Below are 19,358 nucleotides of genomic sequence, written 5' to 3'. Positions count from 1 at the left end.
GTTAATCTAAAAAGCTATATATTGAGGACGGCGACAAGCCTTCACAGCTAGACGCTTGGACATATTATATGTCTTGGCAAGTATTCGAATCATTCAAATACTGGCCGAATCATGATTCGAATCATTAAGAAATAGCCCGAATCAGATCATGATTCGAGTCTGATTCGGGGCGAATCATGCCGAGTCACGATTCGCTGCACACTGGGTAGGGGTAGCTGGAACCGGTGATCGCTCTGGTGGCAAGAACGGGGCATTTTTTAATGCTGTTCTAAGCTAGTCTCTCCATTATTAAACTATTAAACTATTAAACTATTAAACTATTAAACTATTAAACTATTAAACTATTAAACTATTAAACTATTAAACTATTAAACTATTAAACTATTAAACTATTAAACTATTAAACTATTAAACTATTAAACTATTAAACTATTAAATAATTAAGCATATTGCAACAGCCCCAACTGCTATCAGCAATGACATCTCCCTAAAGGTACCCGATGATTCGCCTGTGGCCGTCGGGCTAGGACCAGCAGTTCCCGCCACCGTATCCGAAACCTGATCCTGGGTCGCAGTAGCCCCAGTTGTTGGTATTGTGCCTCCGGTCTCACTAGCTCCACCATTACTCGCAGCCGTCGAAGCAGTAGTAGTCATCGCCGTCGTCGAGCTCACCGGACACCCCATAGATGACAATAGAGAGCTAGTAATCGACTGCCACTCCGACACCGCGTACGTCACGTAGTACTCGGCGGGCAGCCTCTCAACGCCTGCGGTTACCAGCATAGGCACGCTGTGCGCTGAGATATAGCATGAGTCAAGCCACGTTGTCTCGACTCTCGTCGTCCCCCCCGCAGCGTTGATGCTCTTGACGCAGGATGGTCCAATTGTCTTAGTCTTCATCGAGACCCCACTCCCGAGGTTACAAGTCCAAGTCGTGGTGCTGTCGTCCGCGCGTGCGGTTGTCGTCCCTCCCCACATGGAGCCCTGCGTGTGCCATACCTCGGCTGGGTAGATGGACAGCGCGCGGCAGGCGTCGTTGTCGGGTGAGGCGGACTGAGGGCAGTCGACGGAGTAGGTCACGATGCTTTGGTATGTCCAGGTCGGCACTGGACTCACGGAAATGATGGCTGCGTCGAGGCTGACCGGCGTGGAGTCGAGGATAAACATCGGCATGACGGATGTTACCTCCGCCGCGCTAGGCTGCACACAGGCGAGCAGGACCACCAGGGCAGCCTGGGCGAATGGTATTGGTGCTACCATGATGAGGAGTTTAGTGGGGGCGACCTTTCTGGTTCTTGGGCTGTGTGCTGGAGATGGGAGGATCGTGGAGAGGTAGAGAGAGATCGGGTCTATATAGAATCTTCGTGTTGTGTTAATGGCTTGCGCCAAGTGAACCTTTCCTTTACCCGGGATTGCTTCCAACAACAATTATCATGATGTGGCTAATAGGGCTGCAGCTAGCAAAGTTATCGATTACTTGGCGAATCCTACCAACACTTCTCTGTACGAAGTTAGGGCCCCAGCCTTCGTATACTCCTTGTCAAGCGTAGGAACAGCGAGAGTTCCTGGTGCGGCGGTATGCATGTCGTTGACGACGCCATCTAGGTAGACGCCAAGTTTACGGCGTAGCCCTGAAAGTTATTTCCAGGATCCTTCGTATCCAGATTTAGCTGTACGATATAAACAGAATACTGTACAATGCATATTAGGACTGTATCAAAGACAAAGCTGGACTTCGATACGATAGCACCCTGGTAGAACAGTCTCGCCTTACAATCAACTTAAACGTCGTCGCCCGCCTTGAAGAAACACAATGAGGTCCATACCCTTTCTGTATGCTTAGACGCTCTATGAGTGATTCATCCTAGGTCTTTATGGTATAGCTGTTCAATTCCATATAGGTATATCAATATATTCTCCGGCGTCACAATCACGTTACGATATTTTATTTGCCTCCTGTAAGACTAGACTATACTATGCTAACACTATGCCAGAGCTATACCAGCAAACGCGCACTCCCCCTCGTATATCCTTTGTTTTCCAGACCCGTCGATGTTAAACCTATACACCCCTCCCCCTAAATCCGACGCGTAGATGAACCCATTCGCGACATCAACCTGTAACCCAATCGCCTCATGCAGTCCTGCGAGGAGGATTTTATACCCCAGTTTCCGCTCTAGCTCCGATTTTCCCTCCCCTGACACAGCGTTGCGCGTCACGCTGGCGCAGTTAACGGTGTTACCTAGGGGTAACTCGCCGCGGTCGCACCAGTAGAGGGTTTGTGAGGTGGTGTCTATTTCGAGATCTGTTGGCTCGGGGAGTCCAGAGAAGAGGACCTCGATATCCGTCCGAGTCTCTGCTGTTTCGCCCCTAGGGATGTCAAGGGAAGCGCGCATGATCCGGCCTTGGGCCCCCTTGCTAGGTCCCTTCTGAGACCAGTAAACCATCCGATGAACAGGGTCCACAGCGATACCCACACACCACCTCGTCTGATCGGATTTGTGGGTGGGGTTGTTGAAATCCCCAGTCTGCACCAAGGTGGTGAGATCGGTGCCATCGGGGCGGAAACGGAGTACGCGCATGCCTTCGCGATCGGAGACGTAGAGGTATCCGTTTGTGCGATCCGCTGTGATTTGTTTCGGTGTATGTACCTCCCCCGGCGCCAGGATCGTCGTAACACCCGTACCGTCGGGGAGGGAAGAGCGGATCGAACCGGTGTTGGTAGAGGGAGGCCCCATGGAGGTCCAGTAGATGCGGTTTCCTAGGGTTGCGATACCGTCTGGTAGTGACTCCCCTGAGGCGATGGTTGTCAGGGGAGTCTTGCCGTCGATGGAGCCGACGAGGACGCGCCCGGATGACATGGGGGCGGAGAGGTTGGTGAGGCCGAGATCGAGGATATACAGTCCCCGCCCCTTTTCCTCTTCTGCCTGAGGGGGGTACAGCCCCCCCGCCGCGGATTTCTTGCCCAGCTTCCCCTTCTCGACGTACTCGCGCACCACGAAGTCGCGAGCGCTGCGATCAAAGCCCCGCTCCTCGATATAATGTTCCTCGATATGCGCCACGGTGTCCAGACCGACTTGATCCATTAGTTTGCACGGCCCCTCGGCGCTACCGAACATCTGCGTCCACACCCCGTCGATGTCCTCTGGGCTCCCAACACCCTCAGCTATAACAGTGAGGCACTCGCGTTTGATAGCTGCCCAGATTCTGTTGAACAAGAACCCGGTTGATTCGCGTTTGACGACCACAGGACTCATTTTGACCCTCGTCAGCTCCCCATAGAGGAATGGGAAGATGGAGGCGTGGGTGACGCCGCTGGTCATGAGTTCCACGACGCGTTTGGCGGGGGGCATGAAGAAATGCATGTTCAACACGCGTGGCTTGTCCGCTTCGGGGACCTCATCGAGCATAGCGCTAGACTTATAAGACGACGAGTTGGTGGCGAGAATGCAGTCCCGTGGGGCCAGCGCGGCCAGCTCGGCGAAAGTGCTGATTTTGAGAGAGAGAACCTCGGGGATGGCTTCGATTACTAGCCAGGCGTCTTTGACAGCTTCGGAGAGGGAGGAGAAGGCGTGCGCGGTGCCGGGGGTGACGCCGGGTTGGGCGATGGAGGGGATGGTCTCGGTGATGTAGGTTAGGGCCGCGGAGAGTTGGTCGGAGGAGGGGTCGCGGATGTGAACATCGTGGCCGCCAGCTGTGAACATGAGGGCCATTCGGCGGCCGAGGACGCCTGCGCCTAGGATGGCGATGGGGCGGCCGGCCGTGGCTGGGGGAGTCCATGAGGCCATGTTTCGAGTGGTTGGGGGAGGAATTGAGGTTAAGAGAGGGGTGGTGAAAGATAGAAGTAAGATATGAGTAAACCAGAATTATTATGAACCCGAGTGATAGGAGAAATAGTAGATTAATGTAGGATTTAATTCAAACCTTAGAGAGCAGGTTCATAGGGGCTATATATATAAACCCCTACTAATTAGCTGATCATGACCGCCACCGAGCATGCCGAGATTTCCAGCACAGCTTCAGAGTGATAACGCGAAGAAAGCCATCGGGGGCACCTCTCCTATAAGCAAGAATCCCCTCGCCTCCTTATTCCCAAGCGGCACAGTCGGCAGGCCGCATCCCGAACCCCCCCAGTGGATCTCGCCCTAGAACAATTGTTGAGGACATAGCTTCAGACGAGCTAGAAACATTCTTCGGCGGAAGCACCCGCGTTCCGAGCAAATGACATGACGAGAATCCCGCACGTCGGGGAGGCTTAGAGCGGTTTTCTTTAGCTCTTATCAGTCAAGCTGGGCTTTCTGATTTTAAGATTTTCTGCCAAGAGGCGGTATGTGAGTGCCGGAGTCCGGTAGTGGTTTTTTGCCCCACCATGACGCCGAGGGCTAGGGTGGCGCTTCGCCTTTTGGGGGTTAGTGAGGGTTTGTGTGGGACCCACGTTAGACTACAAGATCTCCATGAAGACGCTGGCCCCCGCGCTCGTTGTCGAGATGAGAGAATTTTGAAGGTTGGGATTTCTACCAAACGGCGATTTTGTGGTGTTATTTGGCTTATTTACAGAGTATTAATGATAGTGCCTCTATTGTTTTTTTACTGCACTTTATCTACAGTCTGGTAATTTATGTTTATTGCATCACGATTATATTACTATTTACAATAGGTTTTATTTGGTAAAGCACTGAAACATTATAGTTAAAAACAAAATATTGAGATAAATATGAGAATTTACATACATTGATTGGTACAACTACTTAGAATATCTACAATACAACGCCTAACAGTCCGCACAAAATTAAAAAAGAAAAATCTGATCCGTCGCCTTCGCAATAGCGCTAGGCTTTGTAAAGCCCAAAGCATCCAAGTTAGTCTTCATCGCATTGATCATCCCCGGCGGACCACAAAGCATGATCTTCGAGTCCACCGACGGCGTAGGTAGCCTCTCGGCGATTACCTCCTTCGTAACGAAGCCCGTGCCATATTTCCATCCCTCCGGTGCAGTGCCGACGACATACCAGACCTTGAACTTGTGAGGGTACTTCGCCGCCCAGCTATTAAGCTGTGGGCGTAGAAGGATATCCTCCTCGCTGTTGTTGGCGTATAACAGGCTGACGGTCGTGGTATCCGCATCATCTTCGCAGATAGCGCGGATCAGCTGGTACATCGGGGTGATTCCCGTGCCTCCTGCGATCATACCGATGTGTTTGCACAGGCCGTTCTTGTAAGTCATTGCGCCTTTGGGGCCACGGAATTCCAGCGTCTCGCCGACCTTGAGGCCGGCCATATGGTTTGTTAGGAGGCCATTGGGGTAGACTTTGATGACCAACTCGAGCCCTCCGGGATCCTTGTCATTGGAGATGGGAGTGTATGACCGGGAGATGGTCTTTCCATCAACCACAGCCTGAATGGCAACGTGCTGGCCGGTAGGGAGCCCGAGCACGGCGTCGGCGCTGGGAAGGCTGAAAACAAAGCGATACGTGTTCGCTGACAGCTTCTCCTTCAGTGCGAGTGGCAGCTTGCGGTACTTCTTGGGGTCTAGGACCGGTAGTCGAGGTAATGCCACGATTTGCTTCTTCACGATTACCCGTGAGGTCTGATGAATGCGTGAAGGGGTCTTTCCGATGCCACGCGAGACGTCGAGGAGCTTGAGAAATTTACCGCCTGCAATATACGCTGCAGTAGAGAACGTTGCGCCAGCGCTGAGGTATCCAAGCCAGAACTGGCCCATTGAGTGTTGTTTGTAGCCACCGTTCAATAAGCTCTTCAACTGGGCTTTTATCGCAGGTGCGTCTCGAACGGATGAGATGCCGAGGAAATAAACACCAGAACCAGCAGCTCCTATAAATGCAGCTCCGGCTACCCAGCTTGCGATGCTCCAGATGGGAGATTGTGTGCGAAGAATTGGAGGGGCGGCAATCTTCTCATATGTCGGTCGATAAATCTTGACTTCATCTTGTCGGTGCTGCGAATAGATTTATTAGCCTCGCTCTCTGTCAACAAATATGCCTATATACATACCTCGTCTGCAAGCTCGCCGATAAGCATATCCTCCAACAGAGCCTCAGCTCCGTCAGAATGGCCGACATCTTCGAAGGCGACAGTCGCATCTGTACCTGCACATTCCTTCAAGACTTCGCCGCCACCTGGATGCTCCTCGAGGTAGTTGGATATATCGTAAACTAAATTCCCAATAAGTCAGCATGAGGAGCGAACACAACAGTCATTAACTTACCCTTGTTATGAACGACAATCCACAGGCTGTTACCTGAATTATGTTCGGCAACGTCTTCTAAAGAAAAGGTCTTAGACATTTTCATAGGCGTTTGAGAGGTGAATGGGGTGGGAGGAACGGAAGGGAGTGGAGGTGAAGTGGTATATATTCTAGGTCTGAAAATGCGTAAGTCTTTTAAGAGAAAAAAATGTGGCATTGGTATGCGGTATTTATTTAGGACGTGGCAAAATCTTTTCCTAACTCCTCGAGTAGGTGCGCCGGAGATGCTACCCATTTCACGTTGGGGAGACATCATTTACTTCGAATAAATCGTGAATAGCTATAATTGAACCCAGGAAAATAAAACGGAGCCTCCTGATATCTTCCACGCACCTCGGTCATTAAAGGTGGAGACCTGTTGTAATATGGCCCCGTCTGTCCCTGGTTTTCTTTCACCGAGAATTGTTGGGTGTTCCTGAGCCATTATTGTGGTCCACTGTCCAGCGCCGCTTCCTCCCGAGAGACGGCTTAGACGGCATAACAATTATGAAAATACGTATACGCCGCCACATCGTCACAACGAAGAAATGCATATATAAGTTATAACATTTCTATGTCTGGATTTTTGATTTGTTACAAGCGTGCAAGATTTTTCTAGTCAACACACATATTTAAACGAGGCCCCATGCCGGGTTGTCTATTTAAACTGTCCTGCTTAATTTTTAACATTGTCGTCAGTGTCTTTTACAAATACTAAATCCAAGATGTCGACTGTTACGAAGCAGTTCTACCTAGTGGGCGATGATCCAAGCACTGCCCGCTCTATTGAGGTCGACAGCAACCAAACCCTAAAATCCTTGCAAGAGGTGCTGGGCGATGAGTTTCACATCATCCAACCATCAGGTAAGAAACCCTATACACTAATATATACTTGCCGTCGACACCTTCGCGTTAGAGAATAATAGCTGACGAGATATATGCAGGAATTTCATTCCAATCAGCAGACCAAGCTATCGAGACCGTGGCCGAGGTGGAGGAGGCCAACTCCTCTATCGGCATCAGCGTAGATGGGATGCCAATTCGCGAGCCAGATGGGCCGCCTCCACTGCCCATCGTCGGCAACTTCTACGAGATCTACCCCGACCATCTCGGAAACCACGAGCGCCTATTTCGCAAATACGGTTCCGTCATCAAGACGGTCAACAATGGAAAGGTCAACTACCTGACCAATGACCCAGCTGTGGCGGGCTATGCTTTCAGCGAATCTCAATATTTCACCAAGGGCATCAACTCTGATCACCCGCTGTTTCCATTGAAGGATAACTCCGCGCTCTTCCTAGGCGACACAGAGACTGAAAATTTCCGATTGAGCCATAAATTTGTGCCTCCATGTCTGAGTCCAAAGGCCGTCCGGCACTATACGCCATTGATGCAGCAATGCGTCCGGGAATCCTTCAAGGTATTCGATGCTGCCGATGAGGCGGACGAGTCCTGGAACGTCTACCAATACATGCTAAAACTAGGCTCTCAAACGGTGGGAAAGTTCAGTCTCGGTCTGGACTTTGGCCACTTTGAGAGCCGCGACGCCCCGCTACACAGGGCCGTGAAACTCATCGCAGAAATCCTGGCTCTCAACAAGAAGGTCGCCTCCCGCGGTGCTTGGTACGGGAAACTCCCCTTTGGAGACCCAGCGCGCCTCAAGAGCGGACAACAGGAAATGTATGGTATCATCCACAAGGCTATGAATGCCCTTCGAGATGAGGGAGCCCCGGACCTTCCACTCCACGACGCTGCTCTCCAGGCAAGCTGCGCAGCCGACTATCTCGCTCGAGCTGTCGACGAGACTGGCGCCAAACTTCCCGAGCAGCTTGCCTTTTCGAACCTCGTCGTCGTCACTGGGGCTGGATTCACGACTACCTCGTCGCTGCTATCCTGGCTGATATACTCAATGGTCACATACCCCGGCGAACAGGACCGTCTCCTCCAAGAACTTGTTGATAACGACGTCAACAGTGAGACCAACTGGGACACGGAGCTCATCCAATCCCTCGCCTACCTCGACAAATTCGTCAAAGAGACGCAACGAATCCACAACCCCTCCTACCAACCCGGCCGGACCACAAAACAAGAAGTTATCGTCCCTGGCGGCTACCGCCTCCCAGCCGACAAGATCCTCATCCCCGCGCTCTACGCAATCCAGACCAACCCCGATTTCTGGGACAGCCCGCTGCGCTTCGACACATCGCGGTGGGAGCCGGAGAAGTCGAAGGACAGGCATCGGTGCGCGTATCTCCCGTTCGCGACTGGGCCCCGTGGATGCATTGGTTTCAACTTTGCGCTGCAGGAGGTTAAGGTCCTGCTACCGGAACTGTTGTATCGATATGAGTTCTCGCGTGCGTCGGCGGAGACGATCGAGTATGATCCGGAGTTCCAGCTGATTCGTCCGTTGAACTTTTACGTTCGTGCGAGGAAGCGCACGGTGTGGCCAGAAAAATCGAAATAGACAGGGTTAGAAAGGGGCGAGGGTGTGTTGCGGGAGTTACGGTTGACTATGGTATGTAATATCATTATGGTAGATGTAAAATAGAAGCCGAGATATAACAATCTGGTTAGAGAGCTTATGCTTCGAAAGTGGTATTAATTCTCAGTTGCGCAGGGACTTTGGCAGGCGTGAGTAAGCCTCTTTGGTTTAGTTTTCTTAGAAAATATCGGAGGAACTCTGTGATTCTTACTCGTATAATATCGGATTATTTTGGGCTAGGTTATGTATGGGTGGATAGAAAATAGGGAAGGCGAGACGGACTTGGAGAGGAGCCGATTTGATGTAATGAAGAACCAGAAAGAGTCTTCGAGGTAGAGAAGTGCAGCAGTGACAGGTGCGAAAATGGTGTAGCTGTGGCAGTTACCATTGGTCTGTAGTAAAATCCACATGCCCTCGTCGACGCCACTATTTTCACTTGCTTCTATTGCAGCGTTGTGCTTAGATTTACTGCAAGTATGGCGTGCGCGCCCAGGGTTTCTTATTAAGGGAAACTGGTATTATCCCAAACAAAATACCCAAGCTACGTCGACTCGGGAACAAAATCCGTCTAGAACCATGGGTAATTAAAAGTGAATCCAGGATATACACCGGCAGATTTGCCCGGGCCGCCCCACTACAGCACCACTACCCAGGTCGGGGTCATTTACCCGTCCGGCATGGGATCGCTCCATGGGTCGGTACTGGAGAATTTCCGAGATCTCGCGTCGACTTTTTCCGGCGTGGCGTCAAGGAATAAGGGTGAACGCGGGGAATATAAAAATACGACAGTTAATTGGGGGATGCGTTGAGGAACCGGGCGAGGACAGGCTGGTGGGGGGAAATGCGGGATAAAGTTATAGAGTGCTGACAGCGGGTGGGGCCATGTGGGAGTTTGGTTTGATAGGAGATCGGTTTGGATTATAGAAAAGTGTGAAATGTACGTAGGGGAAAGTATAGAGGAGAATATGGCATGGCAACTTTCGTGGTTTGGACAGAAGCGTGTTTCTCACTACCTAAGGTTGATCACTACCCAGCCCCCTTTCCATTTACTCAGTCGATGCAATGAACGACGCAGCCAAGGTAACGACAACATAGTCTTGAGTGGTTGGTCCTCCAAAGTACCCAAACACAGTTCCATCCACGCCACTGGGCCTCGCAATCCACTTAGCCGCCCCAATCTTCTCGTTCTTAAATGAGAGCTGGTTATCCTTGCCGACGCTGAAAGCCGTGGTGATGCCACCGGTGCCGTAGTAGGCGGCGAGACGCCCGCCGAGCTCGTCAGCAAATCCCACTGGGGGAGGCACCCCAGGGCCGGCGTTGATGGGCTGCGTGCATGTCAAGGTTCCGTCACTGGAGAGAGCGTAGGTCGCTTTGATGAAGTCATCGGAAGTTGTGGCGCCGTTGCAGAGGAGAAAGACGGGGCGGAGGGTTTGGACGTTTGGGTCGGTTACGATGATGTTGAAAGGGGCGGCGCGGGCGTTGATAACGGCTGGTGCGGCAAAGGATGGGGCGCTGGTGAGATTAGTAAAAAAATTAATATTTAAATCTGCTGAGGTATGTCTTGGAGGTGGCCTTGGGGGAGGTAAGCTGACTTACATCAAGCCCAGGAGCACAGCTCCGACAGAGGAGGCCTTCATATTGCTTGTTTGTTTGTTTGAGGTCTGAGGAGTTAGTTATTTTTGGAGGAGATGGAGCTTGTAGTCTGACGAAGCAACCAGATTTTGTGGTCAATACAACCGTCTTATATATTCCCTCTCAGATCTTTCTCGATAATATCATCCTCGTATTCGTCCCCTGCGCCAAGTGTCATCCTCCCTGACACTGCAGATCACCTCACTCCAACTTCATATACCAATTGACTGTGGCGCTATGCATCCTGGCGACACGAATTCGCTCCAACCTCACTCAGCACGTCCGTTCTTCCCCTCTTTCAGCCCTCTGTACTACAGTTCAGCGATGACTGTGCCCAAACATCTCCTATCAAATAGCTGGATTCTGGAGTTCCTTTTTTGAAATGGAATAATACAGCCTATTCGGAGCCGGGATGACGCACCCAGGTGGTGCTCTCGGACAACAATGCGGGCTTCCCAGAGCCCACGCGAAGCCCTTGCGTCGTGCCAGCGTGCCCAGCACTCCTTGCCTCCTGTCTTGTGGCTCCCTGGTTATCCACTCGTATAGGCTATTTTCAAACAGAGGCGTCCGAGGATCGGCGAACCAGGCGCAATAACCTCCATCTTCTCACTCTCTAGCACGTCATAAATCAGCCTTGGGGCCGTAATCCGGGGTAAAATTCCTCCCCCGCCAAGCCCTAGAAATTACACATTGCCAGAGTATTCCCGTGTCAGCGTCGCATCTACGACCTTCAGGTAGATTGATTATCATGTCTGTGGAATTGCCACAATATCATCCAGATGGCTGCTGGGGAAGTGGTTAGGTAGGATTTATAATACCGGCTGGGGACATGGCGAGGGGAGGATGTCGAGCTCGGCTCGTTAAAGACGCTGGGAGCACCATCCTCTCCGAGTAGTCAACCAAGAAGGTTTCGCAATTCTTGGCTGGCGCTGATTACTTCACGTTGTAAATCTTGCATGAGGGGTGGGATACTTCAGCTTATGTATGTCCACGAATAATCACGTGGATTATACCAAGAGTCTAGTAGGAACTCAATGGTGTCTTTTTAGACACTATTGCGAATTTTCTGGATGCCACCTTCCTCAACAAACTTAGTGGCACCCGTCAAAAGCACAGGCTTTCTAGATTCAGTAACATACAGTTACTCTAGTACAACACGAGGTCAATCACGTGTTTGGATCTAACGACATGGCACATTATTGTAGAGAGAAGGAGTCGTTGTTCTCACATTCCCAAGCATCGAATATCTCCATGTATACTTACCTTGGGCATGATTTCGAGTATATTTTGTATACCAAACCTCGTCCGTTACCTAATAAATTGGATCTGCGGCGATTGTTGTCCACCCCCTGCTCCAGCACTGCCATGGTTGCTGCCTTCCAGCAAATGCATTAAGCATACCTCAGGTTTCTGGGAATTATTCAAGGCCATGCACGTTATTTAAGCTTATAGGAACCAAGAGCATGGCACAGGTTTTAAAGGCCAGGTTGCCTAACTTAGCTTAGAAGGAATCGCACGCCTGCAGCAGCCCATTTTGGAGTATTTCTGAAGTATCTGCTTCACTTTCGTTGCCCTATCAAAACTTGGTATACCCAATGCTTTGTATTCCATGTGAGATTAGATATCAGAATCACATTAATTGCACCAAACCCCTAGATCATGCTCTCATAACCGTCAAACTAGGCAAAAATAAACTTGGCTCCCAAATCCGACAACTGGCACTTTCAGACCACATAGGAACAATGCGTATCATGGCCATGAACCTGACTTGCTAACCAAGTTTCTGGTCTTCAGTTTTGTCTCCGCCCATGGAGATTCTCTTCCACTCCACATATCGTTCCTTTCCTGACACCCCTCCACGTAGCAACCGGTCAAACTCCTCTTGGGCTCCGGGCTGACCAGCCCGGAGTTTCAACTTAAATGGCCACTTCTCGACGACAGCGTGCTTTTCTTGTACTGCTGCCCCAATATACTGCGCTGTCTCAGAAAACTTCATGTCATTTTCGTACCTTATAGAATCGTTAATATCAGTTTACATGACTGTAGAGGGAGGAGCCAATTTTGTCTCTTATGCTTACCGATTGAAAATGTGGTCGTAGGTCGCGACAATATCCTGAGCGCACAAATACTTAATAATATCTGGACTACCAGGGTTCATCAACATTCCCATGTCAATAGGTGGGAGGTATCTGAGGAGGCGTTTTGCCTCCGGGCTATGCTTAGTTATTAAGGCCATTTGGTCTTTGTTTGTCATGCTCTCATCAACGGCGTTCATGAATAGAGTAATGAGGGTTGCATGCGGATTAACGAGAGGCCCCTGAAGCAAAGGCATCATGGAGAAAACTGTTCTGTGTATTCCAAGGTATCCGCGATCCGAAATATTAGCAACCTATGCAATGTCAGTAGATGAAGTAGACCATTCAATACACCCTTACCTCTATACGACTGAAAGAACTGCTTTCAAGATGGTTGGGAAGATCTGAAGCATTCAACTGAAAAAGCCGAAAGGATACTTGCAAGTCTGAGAGACGAAGAACAAAAGCCCGAAGTTCTGTGCGAAGGTAGTAGAAGAGCTTGCCGTAAATATCATTACTCGCAGCCCCACTAGAGTTATCTTCGACGTCCTTTAGTGACCATCCGTTGAGAGGATCAGCATTGTCACGTATCGGCCACGTATCGGCAGTCTGGAAGAAGGTCCTATAATATATTAGATCTATAATATATATACACGTTAGGTGGTAAGTTGCTCACGGGTTTGGTTCTTTGAATTCAATGCGTGGAGACCCAAACGGTAGCAGGAGTCCGTCTGTCCAGTACCGATTCTTTGCTATCCGATGAAAACGAGACTGAAGAAGCAAATGTCGATCACGGTAGTCCTTCCTAGACTCAGGAAGGGTAACGGCTGTGCGGATTTGGTTCGCCCGTTCTGCCGTTAGGCCTTCCGGGATGTTTATGTAGAACAATAGGTTATCCCACGACGACTTTTGTAGCACGAGTCTCATCGAGCGCTGTCCGAATGTCCATGTCTTTGCTAAAATAGCACTCGGTAGTTTGCTCTTTATCTTTTCGCAAACGTCTTTTATAAGAGGACGAATCCGCTGTTGGAGGACGTTAAGATCAGACTTGCGAATGAGAGCTGAGTACCAGATGTGGATTATGCAGTCGGCGGCCTCGTCAATATTGTCGACTGTGAGGGCAATAAGAAGCATAATAACGTTTCGTGCTACGATATCAAGATCGAGGTCGTTCATTGTGATATCGACAGGCTGGCTATAGCTTTTTGGGAGCAGTGCGATAGTCTTGACAATATTTCGAAAGTCGCCAGAAGCTATAGCATGACAAGATTCGTCAGTTTAGGTTCCAAATGGGAAAGTGAACAAATACACACCTGCAAACAAGAAGCTTAATTGCTCTCCATAATCATTCCCTTCGTTTGATCCGAGTTGGAGAACATCAAAAGCAGGAATGTTGCCCCAGAGGTATTTTTCCCCTCCAAACTGTACCCCCAGTGGTCCTCCGGCACCGATGAAAGCTGGTTTTCGGTTCTCCAGAACCCAGTCGGGAGTCCATTTTTCTTTGCCTAGAAAAGACTTGCAATCTGTTTTGTGGGTGGACCAGTGGGACTTTTGACAATTCGAGCCGCAGTACTGAAAAATGGAGTTTAGTTCATATATTCAAGAGAAAGGCTAGCGCATGCGTCACATACCACGACGAGTAGACAGCTCTTGCAGCTGTATCTGCCGACTTCCTTGCAGTCAGTGGCAGTGCCAGTGCTGTTCGCACTCCAGTTTGCGCAGAGAAAGTCCGGAGTTACCATTTTGATGCTGTGATATCCTGAAGATAAATGGTTGACTTTGAAGTGTTTATTGAATGCGAAGTTCCCCAGCAGTGGTTGTAGCTGTCAGCTCTAGCAAACGGGAAAAGCAAACAAAGCATAGAAGTAAGGCGGACAAGGCTAGCAAACATGAATAGCCCCCAAACCTATTAGGCTCCACAAATAAGCCAATGATATCTATGTAATATATCTAAGCATACAGTGACCAAGGGTACGGTATAAGTGCTTAGGCTTGAAGGCCCAGGTTACCTACATAAGAAGGCTGTGGGAAAATCACACGCTTCCGACTTATTTTAGAGAATATTTATCATTTCATTGTCCTATCCAATCTTGGCATATCCAATGCGATTTGTTCCAAGTTGATAATCTCCAACGCGGCAGGGAATCTCTGAAAATCACTTTGTCCCCCCTTCCTGCCCCGGTTTGATATCACTTGGCATCGTCACAACACACTCCCCGCCGCCATCAAACCAGCACGCCCCGGCACTACGGATTCTCCTCGAACTTGCCAAATAAAGAAGTAGGTATACTTCCGAAAGAATTTCGCCCCAGCAATAGATTCGCCATTGCTCTCCTTCCAATCCCGTCTTACGTCCTCCGTCCTCGCCTCCTTCACCAACGTGCTCGCGATCCCTGACGCACCAGACTCCCCACCCCGCCTTCCCTCGACCAATATACTCACGGAGAAACTCCCACGTTTTCTCTCTTGCTCGATCGTCCCAACCTACTTCGCTATCATATACATCGATGCCCCAATATCCCCTTTCATGTTTCCGTATCTCCCGACTCTGTGATGCAGGGCGAAAACGCGCATACCCAATCTCTGCTGCAAGGTTCGCAAGTGGCACCGTTAGGAACGTCGTGCTGACCTCCTCCGAGCCAGTGGCGGGCAAGGGGTAAATTGCAGACGTGCCTGGTATGCGGGATGCATGGCGCTTGCGCGATGGTCTCTGCGACGGTATGGAGGAACTTGGAGCACGCACTGGCTTTTCTGAAGGAGGGAGGGCTGGGTTGGCCTGCCGACTGCCCTGATCAAAGGGGACGGGAGGAGTGTCAGAGACGTGAGTAAGGTCGATGAGTAGACGAGTAGATTTGCGTGCCGTGGTGGGTAAAGGCACTGAGGCAAGGCTTCGCTTCTTGGGGCTACGGTGGGGGCTATCCGGTGGCGGAGTTCTGCGGACTTGTAGGTCGTATTGGCCGAGTGACAATGGCCGAGGCAATGATGGTGAAGAATATTCTTCTGGGCGTAACTTAGATGTAAGCGTAGTTGAAGGCGCCTCTTCACTCCGTGTAGGCGCAGGACTTAGTGGGGAAGTTGTCTCTTTTGGGTGTTCTTCCGATATATGTGCTCTGCTTCGCAATGTTCGGCCAGACTGCCTTCCCCCATTTCCTATTTCAGAACCAAGCGCCTCATCTGGTGGTGGAGATAAAGGCACTCGTACAGGAGATGGCGAAGAGTAACGTGGGCTTTCAAATTGAGACAAGAACGTGTCTCGAATGACTGAAGGGGTTGAGCAGGTTGGTATGGAAGGGGAAGATTCCAACTGGCTCGTTGAAGTGCCACCAGTTTCACGACGCGGACCGACCTGTTCAGCTAGTGAACCTATTATGGACCTTGATGTTTGTTGTTCCCGTTGCATCCCTTTTTCAAACCCCTTTTGGCCAGCGTCCCTGGATCTGTTAAGGTCACGTGCGCGAAACCGTGGAGAGTTCATGCCATCAACACTCGTGAAGGAAATATCCAAAAACTGTATAGCGGAAGAAGGGGCGGTAGTTATCTTTGAGCGTGTGAGGTATTCCCTTCTCGGGGCAGACGAAAGCTGAGACGCTGGCAGGCAGGAGTCTAAGCCATTCGAGAACATGTGACTTTGGTCCTCGTTGGATTGAGAGTTGCGTATATCAGCACGAAGCTGGCGCTCAGGACTCTCATCTCCACCTGACTCATCATTCCCACTCGATATATCATCTTCCTCATGTAAATCGATCCGTCCCTGCGGTTCGAAATCGAGGTACGCTGCCGCCAATGACCGATAGAGCGAATCCTCTTGCCCAAGACTTGGCGCCGTCGTATGAACGAGGATTTCAAGACGACGGTTGGCCATGATAACTACACCTAATACTCGGCATGATAGCAACTGATGGAGCTCAAGGGAGAAATGGAGAAATGGCGACAAGGTCGATACTGGTGTTGTAGATATCTCACCGAAGTTGCCTGTATTGAGTCAGGTGATTTGATTTACGCTAATACTATTTAGGTAAGGTGCAGCTATAAATGAACCCCCAAGATGACAAGAGTAGGTTTCAATGTCAGTTACCATTGATTGCCACAATTTTCTCTATTAACTCTACAGGACATGGTTTGTTGATAATAAATCAACTAAATAAGATAATGATCCTATTCAGAGATCTACCGAAGCTTCCTCGCTGGCTTGGCAATCCTCGAGACGTTGCGGGTTTCACCACACTCTCTATCGGCCCTAGTATCGCGTTTTGGAACTCTGGGGACGCTGAAGAGCATAAAAAATCAATATGGACTTGTCAGTCTTCGAAATTAAGGTGCTGTCCAGGCGAAACACTGATGTTCATGCTTGGCGACCCCGTTCCTGGCCTCGAACATTCTGTCATGAAACGTCAATGCCAACTCTATTATGGCCTATTAGCGTTGAAAGAGGCAGTCAGAACCTCATCCTGACACTGCTCAGCCACATGAGTGTGGTAGAAATATTGAAGGGAGTAAGTATGACCAATTATACTATTTGCTTGCAAATGTCGGTAAGCCGTAAACACAGCTATAGCAGTTGTGGGAGGATGAGTCTTGGAGACATGAATATTCGACCTCAAAAACAACATAAAGCGCGTAAAAGAGACGAGCTGCGGTACACCATCTGCACTCGCTCGATTACTTCGACTTCTATTCATCGTCCGAACATCTGCGTGTCCCGGATACCTGTACTTGGTCGATCATAGTAGGCTTGGCAGACAGGTGTCAAAGGTAATTATGAGGACTGTGTGCTCTCACCTGTCTCACGTTTTCGGTTTCATAGATCCCGCTCCGTCTTGGAACCCAATCGTATATACTTCAGCTCTACAACCTATTTTTCATACTTCACCGCTGCTTTTTTTTCCCTACCTGCTTTGGTAAATTCCTCATTCTGCTGGCCAGACACGACGTCCATTCCTTTCTAACCATTATCATTTAATCTGTCGTTTGTAGCGTCGGCCGCCACAGTCATTCCAAAACATTCATACCTTATTTTATTTTATTATTTGAGCTAAAAATCCAAAATGCATTTCAAACTTTCAAGATGCGTTCTGGCCGTTTTCACCTTGGCATCCACCATTTCAGCATCAATTCATAGGCCATCGAAGAACAGAGGATGCGCAGCCGAACAGAACAATGCTGTTGAATGGGACACAGCGGGCCTATCCGGGCTTGTGAGCCTTCATCTATGCCCCGGTGGCGCAACGGATATTTCTCAATCAATCAGTGTAATCGCAAGTATGTAAATCTCACATTCTATTTTGAGTGCAGCTCCTAACTGTGATTTAGTATCTGTGGCAAACTCTGGGTCATATAACTGGCGCCCAAGCCGTTCCATCAAATCGCATAAATCGTTTACCATCATCATCATCGATTCCACGAGCCACTCGGTCTCATCTGAAGATTTCGGCATAAGCGGATTAGAGAAAGGTTCCATGACTTCTGGACAAGGGTACAATGCCATCACCACGTCCGGAATGAAAACCGTCCACGAGGCTGCTTCGACACAAATGGCCGTAACACACGAGACTGCAGCCCCAATGATGCCAGAGAACTCCGTGGTGGTAGAGCACCCCATGGCCACCGTCGAAACGGTGATACCAGAGCACTCTGTAGTGGTAGAGCACTCCATGGCCACTGTCGAAACAGCACCTCCGGTGATGCCAGAGCACTCTGTGGTGGTAGAGCACTCCATGACCACTGTCGAAACAGCAGCTCCGGTGATGCCAGAGCACTCTGTGGTGGTAGAGCACCCCATGGCTACTATCGAAACAGTAGCTCCGGTGATGCCAGAGCACACTGTGATGGTGGAGCACCCCATGGCCACCGTCGAAACGGTAGCTCCGGTGATGCCAGAACACACTGTGATGGTAGAGCACCCCATGGCTACTGTCGAAACAGTAGCTCCGGTGATGCCAGAGCATTCCGCTATGGTAGAGCACCCCATGCCCACCCTCATCGAGACAGCAGCCCCGATGATGCCAGAGCACTCCGTGGTGGTGGAGCACCCCATGCTCACCGTCGTCCAAACAGCACCGATGGGACACATTGTTGGTTTAGCAAGTACCTTTACCAGGATCATCGTCGAGGCCCACGGCAACACAATGCCCATAGGTGTGGAAACAGCCGCTCAGGTGAATCTCCCTTTTCAACCTCTCCTTACTTTGTATCACCTAATAACACAAAGCAGCCTAGTCTTACCACCTTCATTCCTGAAGGCTCGACATTTACTAGCGAAGCAGTGGCGACTGAGCCCGCTATTGTTATAACGACAGAATCTACGAGATTTCAGGGAAACCAAACAGCCATTGCTATTGGGACTATTGGGACAAACACGCGCGTCAACTCGCCAGTTTTCACCGGCGGCGCAACGGATAACGTGGGGAGTGGTAAGGTATATGGAGTTATTGGGGCAGCTGCTGTCGGATTTGTCATAGGCATATTATAGGGAACAAGGAAGGTGCAACAGTTGTAGAGCAACGCTCGCTGTGCTACTCGAGAGGACGATTTAGGCGCCGAAATAAAACAATGTTTCAATATTACTTGCATGCTTGGACTCTACTTTGAGTAACTGAGTTGAAGCTTGGGTAAGGTGAATGTAAATCATAACAGTACTACGCTAGCAAACGTCTTATATATAGTGCCATAAAAGCCCACTGGCCCTTCTCATTCCTAACATTCAAAAAGCACCTCTAGTCCTACATATTCCCATCGTCTCCCAATTCACGAACATGAAACTCTCAATTGTTCTTTTGGCCTTCCTGGCTACACTCGGAGTAGCAAACCCTATCATAAAGCTTGAAAAACGATGTGAAGGTTACCTATTCGACTGCGATAACTACCATCCTTGCTGTGAAGCATATACTTGCATTGTAAGTTCTTTTGTGTCTGGTGTAATAGAGCG

General features: G+C 49.8%; 8 protein-coding genes across 8 annotated transcripts; 2 read left to right on the top strand and 6 right to left on the bottom strand.

Moving 5' to 3' along the window:
- Positions 1–334: 334 nt before the first annotated feature.
- VE01_07424 (uncharacterized protein) lies at positions 335–1,573 on the bottom strand. Its single transcript, XM_018276859.2, has one exon. It carries the CDS (start codon positions 1,258–1,260, stop codon positions 433–435), a length of 828 nt encoding a protein of 275 aa, XP_018128887.1. The 5' UTR covers positions 1,261–1,573; the 3' UTR covers positions 335–432.
- Positions 1,574–1,881: 308 nt separating this feature from the next.
- Positions 1,882–4,295, bottom strand: VE01_07423 (uncharacterized protein). The gene has a single exon (XM_018276858.2). The coding sequence runs from the start codon at positions 3,786–3,788 to the stop codon at positions 1,986–1,988; it is 1,803 nt and encodes a 600-aa protein (XP_018128871.1). The 5' UTR covers positions 3,789–4,295; the 3' UTR covers positions 1,882–1,985.
- A 494-nt stretch (positions 4,296–4,789) lies between these two features.
- Positions 4,790–6,305, bottom strand: VE01_07422 (uncharacterized protein; the record flags this gene model as incomplete). Its single annotated transcript, XM_018276857.1, has 3 exons — positions 4,790–5,956; positions 6,013–6,173; positions 6,227–6,305. 3 exons carry the CDS (start codon positions 6,303–6,305, stop codon positions 4,790–4,792), a joined length of 1,407 nt encoding a protein of 468 aa, XP_018128870.1.
- Positions 6,306–6,969: 664 nt separating this feature from the next.
- Positions 6,970–8,795, top strand: VE01_07421 (uncharacterized protein; the record flags this gene model as incomplete). Its single annotated transcript, XM_018276856.2, has 2 exons — positions 6,970–7,108; positions 7,189–8,795. 2 exons carry the CDS (start codon positions 6,970–6,972, stop codon positions 8,706–8,708), a joined length of 1,659 nt encoding a protein of 552 aa, XP_018128873.1. The 3' UTR covers positions 8,709–8,795.
- A 937-nt stretch (positions 8,796–9,732) lies between these two features.
- Positions 9,733–10,465, bottom strand: VE01_07420 (uncharacterized protein). The gene is made up of 2 exons (XM_018276855.2): positions 10,323–10,465; positions 9,733–10,238 (listed from the first exon to the last, which is right to left on the bottom strand). The coding sequence occupies exons 1-2, from the start codon at positions 10,361–10,363 to the stop codon at positions 9,773–9,775; spliced, it is 507 nt and encodes a 168-aa protein (XP_018128872.1). The 5' UTR covers positions 10,364–10,465; the 3' UTR covers positions 9,733–9,772.
- Positions 10,466–12,129: 1,664 nt separating this feature from the next.
- VE01_07419 (uncharacterized protein) lies at positions 12,130–14,175 on the bottom strand (the record flags this gene model as incomplete). Its single annotated transcript, XM_018276854.1, has 6 exons — positions 12,130–12,367; positions 12,437–12,747; positions 12,794–13,055; positions 13,110–13,686; positions 13,747–14,005; positions 14,065–14,175. The coding sequence occupies 6 exons, from the start codon at positions 14,173–14,175 to the stop codon at positions 12,130–12,132; spliced, it is 1,758 nt and encodes a 585-aa protein (XP_018128780.1).
- Positions 14,176–14,588: 413 nt separating this feature from the next.
- VE01_07418 (uncharacterized protein) lies at positions 14,589–16,295 on the bottom strand (the record flags this gene model as incomplete). Its single annotated transcript, XM_018276853.1, has 1 exon — positions 14,589–16,295. One exon carries the CDS (start codon positions 16,293–16,295, stop codon positions 14,589–14,591), a length of 1,707 nt encoding a protein of 568 aa, XP_018128781.1.
- A 290-nt stretch (positions 16,296–16,585) lies between these two features.
- Positions 16,586–18,972, top strand: VE01_07417 (uncharacterized protein). The gene is made up of 3 exons (XM_059463880.1): positions 16,586–17,692; positions 17,744–18,588; positions 18,645–18,972. Exons 1-3 carry the CDS (start codon positions 17,479–17,481, stop codon positions 18,900–18,902), a joined length of 1,317 nt encoding a protein of 438 aa, XP_059319557.1. The 5' UTR covers positions 16,586–17,478; the 3' UTR covers positions 18,903–18,972.
- Positions 18,973–19,358: the final 386 nt, after the last annotated feature.

This window comes from Pseudogymnoascus verrucosus, assembly GCF_001662655.1.
Source record: "Pseudogymnoascus verrucosus strain UAMH 10579 unplaced genomic scaffold scaffold_33, whole genome shotgun sequence".
Lineage (NCBI taxonomy): Eukaryota > Fungi > Ascomycota > Leotiomycetes > Thelebolales > Thelebolaceae > Pseudogymnoascus > Pseudogymnoascus verrucosus.
The sequence above is the reverse complement of the archived record's forward strand: the minus strand, read 5'-3'. Positions and strand labels throughout refer to the sequence as shown.

Bases quoted from the DNA above. Each gene is read 5' to 3' on its own strand.
- VE01_07420 (XM_018276855.2), bottom strand. From the start codon at position 10,363: ATGAAGGCCTCCTCTGTCGGAGCTGTGCTCCTGGGCTTGAT. The intron at 10,239-10,322 runs GTAAGTCAGCTT...TAATCTCACCAG, and splicing joins GCTGTGCTCCTGGGCTTGAT to CGCCCCATCCTTTGCCGCAC.
- VE01_07424 (XM_018276859.2), bottom strand. From the start codon at position 1,260: ATGGTAGCACCAATACCATTCGCCCAGGCTGCCCTGGTGGTCCTGCTC.
- VE01_07423 (XM_018276858.2), bottom strand. From the start codon at position 3,788: ATGGCCTCATGGACTCCCCCAGCCACGGCCGGCCGCCCCATCGCCATC.
- VE01_07417 (XM_059463880.1), top strand. From the start codon at position 17,479: ATGCATTTCAAACTTTCAAGATGCGTTCTGGCCGTTTTCACCTTGGCA. The intron at 17,693-17,743 runs GTATGTAAATCT...ACTGTGATTTAG, and splicing joins ATCAATCAGTGTAATCGCAA to TATCTGTGGCAAACTCTGGG. The intron at 18,589-18,644 runs GTGAATCTCCCT...AACACAAAGCAG, and splicing joins GTGTGGAAACAGCCGCTCAG to CCTAGTCTTACCACCTTCAT.